This window comes from Cyprinodon tularosa, unplaced genomic scaffold (genome assembly GCF_016077235.1).
Source record: "Cyprinodon tularosa strain WSP-4 unplaced genomic scaffold, ASM1607723v1 ctg206, whole genome shotgun sequence".
Taxonomy (NCBI): Eukaryota; Metazoa; Chordata; class Actinopteri; order Cyprinodontiformes; family Cyprinodontidae; genus Cyprinodon; species Cyprinodon tularosa.
Window position 1 is genome coordinate 832,192 of NW_024038764.1, and position 13,506 is coordinate 845,697.

The 13,506-nt window shown below is 41.3% G+C and overlaps 2 protein-coding genes across 2 annotated transcripts; one reads left to right on the plus strand and one right to left on the minus strand.

Annotated features, from left to right (window-relative positions):
- Positions 1-202: 202 nt before the first annotated feature.
- On the plus strand, positions 203-6,534 carry LOC119783504 (proteasome subunit alpha type-6). Its single transcript, XM_038285066.1, has 7 exons — positions 203-389; positions 1,008-1,102; positions 1,192-1,273; positions 4,398-4,553; positions 4,643-4,821; positions 5,051-5,145; positions 6,312-6,534. The coding sequence occupies exons 1-7, from the start codon at positions 314-316 to the stop codon at positions 6,367-6,369; spliced, it is 741 nt and encodes a 246-aa protein (XP_038140994.1). The 5' UTR covers positions 203-313; the 3' UTR covers positions 6,370-6,534.
- A 991-nt stretch (positions 6,535-7,525) lies between these two features.
- LOC119783503 (NF-kappa-B inhibitor alpha-like) lies at positions 7,526-9,775 on the minus strand. Its single transcript, XM_038285065.1, has 6 exons — positions 9,496-9,775; positions 8,895-9,000; positions 8,597-8,804; positions 8,409-8,497; positions 8,038-8,292; positions 7,526-7,925 (listed from the first exon to the last, which is right to left on the minus strand). The coding sequence occupies exons 1-6, from the start codon at positions 9,720-9,722 to the stop codon at positions 7,896-7,898; spliced, it is 915 nt and encodes a 304-aa protein (XP_038140993.1). The 5' UTR covers positions 9,723-9,775; the 3' UTR covers positions 7,526-7,895.
- Between the last annotated feature and the right edge of the window lie 3,731 nt (positions 9,776-13,506).

Consider the following 13,506-nt stretch of genomic DNA (forward strand, 5'->3'; position numbering starts at 1 on the left):
AGTCTCTCTCTAAGCAGATAGAGAGTATTTATAAGGTATACGCCAATAATGACCAACTGTAGTATAATACTTTATTTCAGTTATAAAGATATAGACATGGTGAGCTATCATGTAGTTTTCTTTGCAAGAAACACTAAACAACTCCGACATATTGAATCACCATGGTAACGAGACAGGCTTCTCGCACCGGAAGAAGTTTGCGACCTTTCATATCAGTTTCCGGGTGGGAATATTGTTCATGAAGTGAAGTCTACTAGCAGATTCATTGGGGACGAACTTCTCGGCAGAAAAAACAACTAATTAAGCTCGCAGAATGTCCCGAGGCTCCAGTGCAGGGTTCGATCGACACATCACCATATTTTCTCCCGAGGGGAGACTCTATCAAGTCGGTCAGTATTTGGAGCCGTTGAGAAAGAAGCGCCTCGCTGGCTCGGCTGTTTGCTAGCTAGCTAAATGCTCTGTCATGGTTGGCTGAGGCCGGTTCTGGCTCTACAATTACACCCGCTAATGTGAAAGTAGTGTCACTTATAAATGTAAACCGGACTCTTTTAATAGCGGTGTTTCTATTTTTCTGTCTCCCTTTCTGACGCTATTGTGTAACAAAACATCAAATGTAACCAGAAGAGCAGCTGCTGGGCTAGTTAGCTTAGTTAGCACTACAGTGAAGATAGCTGATTCATTATAGATGCAGCTTGTTAGTCAATTTAATGTCCCTTTTTAGTATTTATAGGGATACTTTTACACTAATCTTTCAGTATTTACTTTAATCTCCTGATTTTGAACGTTTATTATGCATTATTAAAGTTTAATCAGAAATTTCTCCCAGTAAAAGTTAGTGTTCATGAAAAAATGTAAGATCTCAATTTTTCCTTCAGAAATCAATAGGGTTATATATATGATACATTTTCTAGCTGTTAGACACTATTGAATTCCTTGAATCCTGGACATGGAGTTTGCTTTTTCCCTAATAAACGTGTATGCTTTTGTTTACCTTTCATCTTCTTTAGAATATGCTTTTAAAGCTATAAACCAAGGTGGTCTCACATCAGTAGCGGTCCGAGGGAAGGACTGTGCAGTCGTCGTAACACAGAAAAAAGTACCGGTGAGTTTGGGTGTTTGAGGTGCAAGAGGGATGCATTTACAGATAAAATGGTAGCAATAACTGTTTACTTTCCCCCCCTCTTTTTTCAGGATAAGCTTTTGGATGCTTCCACAGTGACCCACCTCTTCAGAATAACAGACAACATTGGATGTGTAATGTCTGGGATGACAGGTGAGGAGTTTGATGACTGTTAGGGAATTATTACAGCTGATTGTGGGAGTGTTTAGGGAGGTTTTAATATAACACTGTTGTGGTGGGGGTGAGGTAACACTTTTCAAAGCCAAAACCACATTTAGAGTTATTTAAAGCAGTTGCTAAGGTAAATAGTCTTTTTAAACCTTTGTCCCTCTCTATATACGCCTGGATCTCCAAGACATATTTCATAGTTTATCTTATTGCCCTAATACTTGGAGGCAAAGGTGTCTGCAAAAAGTAAGATGGGCATGTAATGGTACGTCACTTTATGATATTCATATGAAGAAATACTTTTTAAAAACATGTTTTGATTAAGACTGTGAAGAAATATGTATTATTTATTCCAAATGAAAAAATATCTATTGATTATTGAGGCTCCTGTCTGTTACCAATCAAATCTATTTGTCGTACTTTTTGCTTTCACATCAAACTAAACACCAGCTGAATTTCCCTGTAGCTTATATAGTGACACAAGTTTAAAAATGGGATGTTATTTGCTTGATTAGTCAGGCTGTTTGGTCAGGCAGGCGGCCTAGTCAGCTGCTTGTCAGACCCAAGGTTTTATTTGCAACCAGAAATATTTTCAAAAGGGCAAATCTTTCAGTCAGTGGAGGAATTCCCAAGTGGGATGATGACGGTCAACAATGAACAGCAAAAGGGTAGGGTAGGGATACCACTTATACTCCTTTCTGCATAAACCCAGAGAAAACTCAGGTTACTTTTATACTTTCTCTGGTGCAATTTACAACTATCTGAGACCTAAGTGATGTTATATTAAGAAGATTTTAGTATCTTATATATGTTAATTCAAGTAACTGACCCCACATCGAAAGGTTTTCATACACTGTACGATATTTCTTTTTAGTTCAAGAATTTTTTGGGATCTGGCCAAGCTTCTTGGCGTCTGGTAGAATACAGGAGGTAACAAGGGCCCATTAGCCTTTCACCAGCACCTTCCAATCGGGTTGGATGAAAACAAGTATTATTGAAGTTGAGTCGGCCCTCGTGAGGAAATTGTGAGCTTATCCGGCTTTTGAAACAGTTACACGAGTCTACTGACTGATTTAGTTCAACCCTGCGCTGCAAAAACGATCTAGAAATAAGTAAAAATGTCTTAAATTAAGTGCATTTACCCTTACTTTGAGTAGATAAATAAGATGATCTGCCAATGGAATGAGCATGTTTACACTTAAAATAAGATAATTAGATAATATGCACTTGAAATAAGACAATTCAATAGATTTTTTTTCTTATTTCAAATGTAAATTATCTTGTTCCATTGGCAACATGTCTCGCTTTCCTCTTCAATACAAGAACAAATGCACTTATGTTAAGAAAATTTGACTCATCTTGATTGGGAATTTTGCACAAAAAAGGAAATTGTGGAAAGAAAATTCAGTGCTGAACCTGATGTGTGCCTTTTGAACGTACAGCGCGAGCATCGGATCGCCTCGTTGAAAAACGCGTATCATGACCTGTGAACTTTTAAACCCCGAGGTTTCATCGTACAGTTTGAGCCGTAGCTGAGAACTGTGATTAAAAATATTGTACAGTGTATGCTCATCCTAAAACTATTTATCTGCACACCTGTAAGGGAAAAAAAAATGACTTCCAGTGTAATAGTTATAAATCACCCATGCTTGTTGTATTAAATTAAAATGATAAAATGATCTCAAACATTTCCTGTGTTGGATAAATAATTTTATTAGGTTATTAACGTATTTAGATTTGTTTACTAAAATAGGAATGTGCTTTGCAAGTAATTGGTTAAAATGCTTCATTCTGTGTTCGCTTCACAACCAGCCCAAGAAGGGCCTACAGAGAAGGAAAGTGACACAATGTTCTAAATGGAAGAAGAAGAATAAAATAGTACTATTTTCTTTGGTAAAACCGATTTAATGCTTGTATTGTTTTTATTTGTGTTTAATGTATTAAAACATTAGAGATGTAAGAAATTTGTTCTGCTAGAACTGGGATGGAACGGTTTATGAAAACAGTCTGAACGTTCGGTTCGACTCTCTTGGTTCGGTTCGCGTGTGTTTCGTTCGGTTCATGCGCTGCTCCTTTTTCTCATAGGCGAAGCGTGTACACTCCAGAGCAGAAGGTGGCGGTACTGCGACCAAATCCAACCACCAGTAGTAAACAAGAAGAAGAAGCGAACAGCGTAGCCGGGTGTAGCAGAAAAAAATCAGTTGTTGTGGAGTTTTGTGTGGGTATGGCGAGTGGGAAAGAACAGGAGTTGGAAGACTCCTGTTCCAGGAGCACTTTATAGGTCACTTGGAATATGAGGGTTATATAATAACCAGCAGCACTTTATAGGTCTGCTGTATGGGATTGCTTTGCATTTAGAGTGACCTACGATGAAGGCGGAAAGAAAGTTGTGGATAAAAGTGCAACAGTGTGCAAGCATTGTGCAACACCTTTTGTTCTATGCTAGCAGCAACACGACCAACATGTCAGGCTAACAATCAACATATACCGAACCGAAAACCGTGACCACGAAACCATGAACCGAACCGAACCGTGGATTTCGTGAACCGTTCCACACCGAGCTAGAACGGTTTTCTTTTTACGCCATCTTTGTAGGCAGGCATGATCGGGTTCCAGACAAAGTATATAGATGCTCTTAACTAGTTTGTAGAGGTTCACAAAATCGCTGCTGTCACGATAACGGAGACAACAGAAACATTTGTCGACATTTGCTTCCATTCCAAATGCATATAGTTCATGTTTTAAGTGCTTTGTAAAGGATGTCCAAGCTTCTTATGAAAATAACGAGGTTTAGGGGACTTGCAGTTTAGGTAATCACACTGACATCACCATATATAGCAGCAAATTGGGGGGAGGGGCAACACAGCTGGGCAAAGCTCTGTTTTCTCTCTTTAAAGCATGTAAAGTGTCCTGTTAATGTATTTTGATTTATAGACATTTATTTTAACAAAAGAATGAGCAAAACTATCATATTTTCACCTCTTAGCGCTCACTGTTTCTATATAAAACCTGTATTTACTTAAAACTAAATGCATTTTTCTTTGCCTTTTTTAAAATGCATGATTTTTTTTTTTTTTTATCCTGTCCACCTCTCGTACGCGATCCACAGCTGACAGCAGGTCTCAGGTCCAGCGAGCTCGCTACGAGGCAGCCAACTGGCAGTACAAGTACGGTTATGAGATCCCAGTGGACATGTTGTGTAAGAGAATCGCTGACATCTCACAAGTCTACACGCAGAATGCTGAGATGCGACCGCTAGGCTGCTGTGAGTCCATTTCTCACTCATTGCACTTAAATAGATTTTAGGTTCAAAGCTACACGGAGAAATGACCACGGTTCCCCGTTTATCTGCAGGTATGATTGTGATCGGCATAGACGAGGAGTACGGTCCCCAGGTGTATAAATGCGACCCGGCTGGTTATTACTGCGGTTTTAAGGCCACTGCTGCCGGAGTGAAGCAGACCGAAGCAACCAGCTTCCTGGAGAAGAAAGTAAAAAAGAAACTGGACTGGACCTTCGAGCAAACGATTGAGGTAAAGCTGTGTTTTGCTGATGTAGCAGAGCTTGATAAGAAAAGAACCTGAATGTGAAAGCAACCCGCATAACTTCTGGTGGTTTCCTGCCTGCTTGTAACATATTATATAACCCTCATATTCCAATTTAAGAAGCAGATAAGCACTACAGATGTAATAACTGCTCATTGTTGCATGCAAAATGATGACCCCTGACCTTTAACTACCTTTATGTTTCCCTCCATTGCAGACGGCCATTTCTTGTCTTTCAACTGTCCTTTCCATTGACTTCAAGCCTTCTGAGCTGGAGGTGGGCGTTGTGACAACACAGGACCCCAAGTTCAGGTAAAACATCTGCAGCAGATGATTGTTAAAGATTAGATTGTTAAAGTCCAGATGTGTCTCTTCCAGTGCAGGCTGTTAGATGACCTCCTCAGCAGGTGGGCATACACTGTATGATATTTTTAATCGTTGTTCTCAGCTACAGCTCAAACTGTACAACGAAACTGCAGGGTTTAAAACTTCACAGCTCACGATGTATGTTCTTACACTGTACGGCCTGACGCTCTGATGTGATCTGCATGCTCACACCGTGCGTCCAGAAACCACTCGTCGGGTTCAGCGCCGAGAGACTTGTTCACTCCCTTGTTTGGACATGCGCAGTGCTCAGAGTTCTGGCAAATCTGCTTGTAGACGCTTGTAACTCTGCTTCAACAGAAGATTTGTTCAGGAATACCTTAGAATGGTCGATCGAATTTCAAACATATTCGATTTTTTCCCACCTCACGATTCCTGATCGGGAGGTGGTCGCGAGACGCTGATCAGCTTGTAGGACACGCGATGGGTCTGTAACTCGGCTTCATCCAAAAATTCTTGCATGACTGGAAAATTGACCTGAAAATGGCAAAAAAAATCGTACAGTGTATGCCCAGCTTAGAACATGCAAGACGGGTCCCTGAGGAACAGGTTGGGGGGCTCCACTATTGGCATAAATCTAATGGAGTCTAATTGTCAGATTGAATGGATGAAAAGGCTTCAGCGTTTTATGTGGAGAAATGTTTGTTTCCTTTACCTCTCTTATCCTGTAACGCAGGAACAGCAACGGCCTTTTCTGATTATAAGCCAGAAACATCTTAGCAGCTCTTGGTGCTTTTTTATATTTTGATTTTATTTTACAAATCAATAATCCCGCACCTTCTGTAGTTATTTGAGGGAAAATGAATGACTGCACTTGCAGAGGTGCATCTGTTCTGACTTTAGGGTGGTACACACAATAAAATTTCATGCAATTTTTTCCCCATACATTTTATTATAAAGATAGAAGGACTACTTTAAATTAAGTGTAACTGCAACCATAGATGTTTGACTCAGGAAGGCTGAATACAAAACCAGGGAAAACTTAGAATTTTGAAGACTTTTCCCTGTACTGTCCGAAGTATGGAAAGCCTGTAGACAATGTTCACTTCTCAGAAATATCATCTGCTCTCCCATTCTTTTCATATCTCCTTCAGGATGCTGACAGAGTCTGAAGTAGACACCCACCTCATGTCCTTGGCAGAGCGGGACTGAGCGAGCAGAGAGATGCCACCTGTTTGACTGACCTAGAGCATGATGGGAAGCGCAGTTCCCAGAAGGAGGCTGGTGTTTATCTTTGTTTGCTGTACATTTATCCCTCTTTCCCTCCTCCCCAACAATTTCATTCAACAATTAAACAAGTTTTTGGAGTAAAAACAACCTCTGTCCTGTTTATTGTTCTCTATTTTAATGTTTTATCATGCAAAGGTATAGCTTATATTTATTTTTTGACATTTCTGAAAGTGGAAATGGAAACATGAGCCCTCTGTGTGGGCTTCCTGTTGTGGCTCTAGGGTCAGATTACATTGTGGTGTTGCAATAAGGTTATTTTACTACACCGCCTCTGATTTGACCTATTTATATTCCTTTATACCCCCATTATGTCAGAAGTAGCTTATTTACAGGAAATCTACGCAGTTAAAGCCCTGACACATGGGCTTCTCTTTACTGCGAGATTCAGGGTTCTTGTGAATGAACGCATCAAGCTCAGCTTCTCCTTTAGCTATTCTGTCATCCACTGATCAGAAATGATAACTTTCGTCATCCTCATGACATCAGTTTCTCTTCCCATGTAGTTGGTGGGTTTATTCCCGTTATATTTGGTTCCTGAAAAAAAAGGATTTTTACACAGGAGTTATGAAACACTATCCTACAAGGAAGCAACTAACATCAGCGAACTGAATCATCTCTTAAAGAAATTCCAGCTTATCTCAAAGAGGAAGCTTTGTACTTCCCAGACTGGAGCAAAGTTTCCCTGTTGCTATGATACAGCAGTGAACCCACCCAGCTTTCTTTCCCACATTTGAAAAAGAACATTTCCTCCACGGGGCAGCTATCTGGCAGTGCCAGTTCCTCGCCTGCCAGTCAGCGTGGAATGTATGAGAGCACGCCGTGTTCCTCCAGCGTGCCGCCCAGGGACTTTTCAGCGAGGTGACTCAGACGTGCTGACCTCGCCCAACAAAGGAAATCCCATACTGTTCCAACCATGGCTGGCGGGTCTTTTCTGTTTTGTTCTGTCATTTCATCTTTACTAAGCGACTTCTGCCTCATTGTTAGAAACGACGCTTGTTGTAAAGTTTTGGAAAGGTCATCAAACAGTCATGTTTCATGTGGAGGGTAATTCAGCAGGATAACCACGAGTCACAACCACTCATATTCATAGACTTTTTATTTTTTGACTTTGTCATAATAGTGTTTAAATTCACACTCAGTACAAAAATAGGATCTCTGTATTTACAATATGTTACAAATCTTGTATTTACACAATAATATATTTATATATTTATATTTTTAAACAATTGTGGCGCAGGTGGAAGTGTCGCCGCTGTGGTTTTCCAGTATTCTTCACTGGACACCATCTTCATTCCTGTTTGCAGTCCCGGGGCCAGCACCTGCGGGCTCGAACCGTTGGCCAACCGTGGTGGTGGGGGGTGTTCATGACATGCTTCTTTACCCCCTTGGGAGCCGTTCTTCAGCAAACCCATTCGCTTGATGTTCACACCAGCAGTGAACCGCTTTGTCTACTTCCCAAACTTTATGTCATCGTACACCTGAAGAGAGGCAAAGAAAGAATTCGTTAGAAACAAAGCTTTAATCCTGGAAGGTCATTTTTTTTTTTTTTTTTACTGTTGGGATTGGCGGCGCTCTGGTGGGGATAATTACCTCGTCCTCCAGCAGCTCTTCCATGTCGCTGTCGTCCGACTCGCTGTCGGGCAGCTCTCTGAGCTCAAACGCCGTCCGCTCATACAGCTGGCAGCGGATCTCGTCGTTCTGGCGCCCGTATGTGAGGTGGTACGGCGTGAAGCCTCCGTAGTTCTGGCAGTTGACCTCAGCGCCAAGCTCGAGGAGGCAGCGAACCAGCTTTGGGTTCTGGAGATCAACGGCTAGGTGGAGCGCCGTCCGTCCGCTGCAGGGTTCCTACAGGAAAACCGTAAAAAAAAAAAACAGTTAGGGTTTTTGTTTTGTTGCGTCTTTTTGCGTTTATTTTATTTTTTTGTGGGTTTAGATCATTAAGCTTCATGTCAGAGACGTACCTGTGCATTGATGTTTGCTCCCAGCCGAACAAGGCTTTCCACAAGTGAAATGTAACCATTAATGGATGCCAAGTGGAGACAGTTGTGTCCTGAGGAAGCAATTAAAAAAAAAGAGAGGATCTCAGTTTTGAATTTAATTTATGATGATGGTGTGTGAAAAGCAGGGATGAGCTGCGGATGATGCTTACCACTGTAGTTGGGGATGGACAGGATGGAGGTGAGGTGGCGCTGGCAGTTCTGAGTGATGACCCCAAAGCAGGCCAGGGAGCCTCTTTTGCAGGCAATGTGGAGCGCTGTGTTGCCGCTGTTGTCGGCCAGCAGCGGGTCAGCGCCGGCCTTCAGGAGCCTGTCCACTACCTGGGGCTGCTCAGTGATCACGGCCAGGTGGAGGGAAGTCTACACAAGAGGAAACATTTATTTAGATGATGCTTCAAACATGTGAGGATTTAGATCTTAGTGTTACTGGGGTTTGATGTTGACTGTTACCTGTCTTTGATGGTTCTGTTTGTTGAGATAAGAGTGATTTCTGGATAACTGGATCATGTGAAGGGCTTGTTCTGTAGCTTCATGAATAATAGCCAAGTGGAGCAGCCTGTAGGGGGAAAGAGGGAAAAAAATTTTAAAATAGAGCTTTTAAAAAAAGAAACTACTCAGAGGGGAAGTGGTTTCAGTCATGTAAGAGAGAACAAAGGCTAAGCAGCGGAGCGTTTCGCAACAGTGGAGTTTTGTCGGGTTATTTCCACCAGTTGTGGCTTGACACATCTGATGCTTTATCAGTTCCTGGCAGGGGGCCAGGGACTTTCCTGAATGCGCAGAGCGGACTTTAGCACCGCCCAGACTGCGCACAGCCGCACTGCAAACACTCTCAAATGCACCTTTGCATGCACTTCTGCTTTGGTTCTTTAAAACTTCTACATCTGTGCAACATTTAACCCTCTAGTGCGCGTCTTTGAAAATGTTGCATTTCTGAGCTCCTTTAAAAGCATGCATGCACGTTGCAAAAAGAAATAAAAAAAAATGCAGTTTTGCAGGAAAAATAAGAGAAGGGGGGATAACAGATGAAATAATCCGAACAAATCCCACTTACGTGTCTCCGTCCTCGGTCACCGCTTCCCTCCAGCGCTCGTACTCCTCCGTGCGCTCCTCCCCAGCGCTCACGCTCATGTCTTCAAACTCCTTCAAAATCTCGTCGTCCTGCATCGAATCCACACCGCTGTCCAGCCGCTCCTCCTGTCCGGGCAGCATTTTCCCATGCTTGGGCTCCATGAGAACAGAATTATAATCCATTTGTCCGCGCATAGAGTGGATGTCCATGATGTCTGTAAAAGCGGTGCGTCTGTGCTGCGCGCAGGAAGGTCAGGGCAGATGTGTGCGTCTGCGGAGCGGAGGCAGCCTTTTGTGAGCTTTGGGAGGAGCCTGTGTGGGGATTTCCGACTGACTTAGAAACAGCAGAAGGGAAATCACATCGGAGCTGTGCTTTTGAGCGAAAAATCCCCCCCACTCTCCAATAGAGACTCAGAATGAAAACCTGTAGTTTCCTATTAGACACCTATTTTTTACCTGTCCTACGTGTTGCACAGGGGCCATATGTCAGTGAATGAGACACAATGGGCACGAATGAGAGGCAAAGACAGCCCCTGACTGACTATTGAAGAATTCCCTTCGTGCTCTGGGGAAATTATGTGTTTCAAGTGGCTGACCAAAGTGCAGCACAGCATAATTTTTCCTAATTGGCCAAATTTAAAAGCATTCAAACAAAATGCAGAACGTTTTAAAATTCACACAGACAAAGTAGGAATAATCCACAGCCGCATGATTTCCCACCATGCTTTATCATACAGTGGATTTTTCTTTTTATTTGAATTTTTTACTGAAATCAATATGTAATCTTCATGTTGCATGCATGGCATGTGTAGCTTTTGATTGAGGGATTTTTCCAAACATGTATTACTGATAATAAAAAGATAATGGATGGAAAATTAAAGTTGTTGAAACAGTTGAGTAGAAATTTGAATTTGGTTTTATTCTCTCTTTATATTTGGGATAATAGAAAAAAAACTCCTAAAAATGATATTTTTCCCTTTTCGATACACAACTTCTCTCAATTTATGCTCATTATCCATCATTTGAGCAGTGTCAAAAAAAATAAAAATGTCAGGTATTTTTGTGATGAAACGTAATACAAAAAAAAAATTTTTCCTCCTTTTTTTGCGGTTCAAAATATAAATGCGCAAACGTGTTTTTGGCATTGTGTTCATGCAGATTAACCTTCTTTTAGTACAAACGTATGTTTTCTATATGTATTCTTTTTTGTGTGTGTGAAAATTGCTATATGTACAGCAGAAGCAGTGCCTCTTGCAGTCAGTTTACCATGGTTGCATAGTTTGGTTTCTGAATGCGATAAAAAAAGGAGACAAAGAACAAAGAAAACATGTGAAATTAAACATATGTATACTTTTTTTAATATTTTCAAATTTAAAAAAAGTTGAGGATGCCTAAGATTCAAAAATTCCCTGGGTTTTTGGAAAAGGAAAAAAGACCCACAGCATCACAGACCCTCCACAGTACTCCAATGGATTTAAGGTGCTTTTTTTCAAACAATTTGGTAAAAACCACCTGAAATAAAATAGTTGGTAAAAAAATTTTTAATGTGGGTCACAAAGCCAAAGCGTATGTTTCCAGTTAAAGTCCCAGAAGACTTAAGAAAACTCCATGTGTTTACATTTCTCCTGTCTTCCCCGGCTGTGTGCTTTGTAGTAAAGCAAACAGAAGTCTTGGTTCAGCTCAAACTTCTGTCATAAAAAGCTCCCCTCTATCTTATCATATACATATGTATATATACACAAGAGAAGATGATAGATTATTAATAGAATGAACTCATCAGTTTTATAAAAATATGAACTAGAAGATAACTTCTGCAATTTCCCTGAGTATTGATTTAATTTATGTGCCAAATGGAATGTTGTCAAAGGGCGTTATCTGGGTGTTTTCCCCACTGAACAAATGTACTCCAATCAAGGGGTAGATTTTTCTGAATTTTTCTATTTAACATTATGCTTTAAACACCAGGGTTGACCATGAATTGGTCCATATTGGCGTTAACAGCGAGGGACGCTGCCCCTACACTCAAAATCTATTAGTCTCTCTAGAGGACAAACTGCTTAAATCTATGCTATCTTTATAAAAAAAAAGAGTATTAGTTATAGAAAGACAATAAATTCAAGCATTAAACGGAGAGAGGGGTGTTTTAGAATCACTCTTACAGTAGCTCCACTGTAACAAGGTGATCTTTACATTAAAGAAAACAGGGGACAGATTGGAGGTGGGGGTATTCTCCACTTTCCTTCTTCTGAACCCGACTGCGCTTTTCTGGAGTTACCCACATAGTCATGCTTTACACAACTAAATAGAAAAAAAACAAAACCTAAAATGCCTCAAGGATTTCTTTTAGTTGGAATTTCAAACATGTCCCTGATGTGAATTTTCTATTTCTTCAGTCACACTGTTCTTCAGAAGGAAATTCCTTGTTGTTTCACAATAAGGTGGCCTGTGTGCATGACAGAGCTACCTGTCTGGGCTACCCCTGACATTTGTGCTAAAAATCCCAGGATCACTTTTTTGTTTGCATTACCAAAGGTGAGGCTTGGTGTAAACATAGCAACCGTATCTATGGAACTGCACGGCAGTCGCACCAGAGCTACAAGGACTATACCACACAAGCCAAACAGACACACACTGATACACACCCAGCCTGCGCTGTGGTTACGCTCTCTAGAAGCTCTCTGAGATAGCGTCTTACATCAGATGAACGTCACTTGTGTAAGCACAAGCCGTCTCCTCTCTGTCTCTGTTGATTCCACACATTCTTTCGCTCCTGACTTAATGAGGAATCTTGGGACATAATGTTCTTTCTCTGCAGCGTTTCTTGCATGTTTACAAGGTCAGATACATACGGCCCACATGGGAAATAGTGGAACTTCCACTTTAATGTTTTTCTTTTCCTCATTTTCAAGTGTTCCAGTCCATACTTGCTGTGTTTACATCTGTGGTTGCTTGGATACCACTTGCCGAGAGCATAGATGCTGAATCGGTGTTAATGCTGCACATTCCCCCCATCTGCCTCCAGGTTGTGTCACATCAGCAGGGTCAGCTGATGCAGTGAAAGTCATAAAAGTTTCCTATTTTCTCCAACTGCCCAAGAACAAGCACAGTTGCCCTAAAGATGGAGTTTCTTGGGGGGAAAAAATGCTTTTTAACAAATAAAAATGCGGATAGTAAATCAGCCTTATAAATGTCCAATTCATGACTTTGAATTCGTGCAAAAAAACCAAAAGCAAACAATTTTATTAGTTAAGTGGTAGATTCTAAAAGACAAAAAAGCAAGTGAAGGGACATTTTCTTTTCTCCAAACCTTTGGAGTCTGGACAGCTAAAATAAAAGTGAGTCATTTTCAAATTTGGGCTGCACAGTGGTGCGGTTTAGGTTCAATGCCTGGGGTTCTCTCTGGATACTCCAGCTTCCTCCCGCAGTCCAAAAAACATGACTGCTAGGTTGATTGGCATCTCTAAATTGCCCTCAGGTGTGACATTGTACGTCCATGGTTACGGTCTCACCCACTGATGGACTGTCCAGGATGTAACCCACCTTTCACCCATAGCATTAAATAAAAGGATGCATGTCCAAACACTTAACATACTCAAGATTGCTGAAACTAAAGGCTGATTTATACCCAAAACCAGGTCGTCTGCGTGTGTGTTGCAGTTAACTCAGATATGCCCCCACCTCTTCTGCAGAGACTCTGGTGCACCTTTTATAAATTGTAGGTGACCGCAGACAGCAGGTCTCTGATTGGTCAATTATACATCTGCTCTACACTATGTGTATTTCCTGTTTGGTATCTTACCGGCTTGTTTTGTTTGTATGACCGCCATTGTGAAAAACGACACATGAAGTTGGACCAGCTAGAAGAGCGAGGTGCGCTTGAACGCTGGGACCTTTTTTCCACCTGGATCCCCAATTTTGTTTGCCCTCATGTCCCTCAGTTGTCGAACAAACTTGCCCTTTGCGTTTTTCAACTTCCTCACTGCCTCGGCCGTAT

What these genes read in the sequence shown, in the direction of transcription:
- LOC119783503 (XM_038285065.1), bottom strand. Translation starts at nt 9,722, where the DNA reads ATGGACATCCACTCTATGCGCGGACAAATGGATTATAATTCTGTTCTC. An exon ending in AACAGAACCATCAAAGACAG is followed by an intron (nt 8,805 to 8,894) that starts GTAACAGTCAAC and finishes CCTCTTGTGTAG; the next exon opens with ACTTCCCTCCACCTGGCCGT. An exon ending in AAGAGCTGCTGGAGGACGAG is followed by an intron (nt 7,926 to 8,037) that starts GTAATTATCCCC and finishes GCCTCTCTTCAG; the next exon opens with GTGTACGATGACATAAAGTT.
- LOC119783504 (XM_038285066.1), top strand. Translation starts at nt 314, where the DNA reads ATGTCCCGAGGCTCCAGTGCAGGGTTCGATCGACACATCACCATATTT. An exon ending in GATGCGACCGCTAGGCTGCT is followed by an intron (nt 4,554 to 4,642) that starts GTGAGTCCATTT and finishes GTTTATCTGCAG; the next exon opens with GTATGATTGTGATCGGCATA. An exon ending in ACACAGGACCCCAAGTTCAG is followed by an intron (nt 5,146 to 6,311) that starts GTAAAACATCTG and finishes TATCTCCTTCAG; the next exon opens with GATGCTGACAGAGTCTGAAG.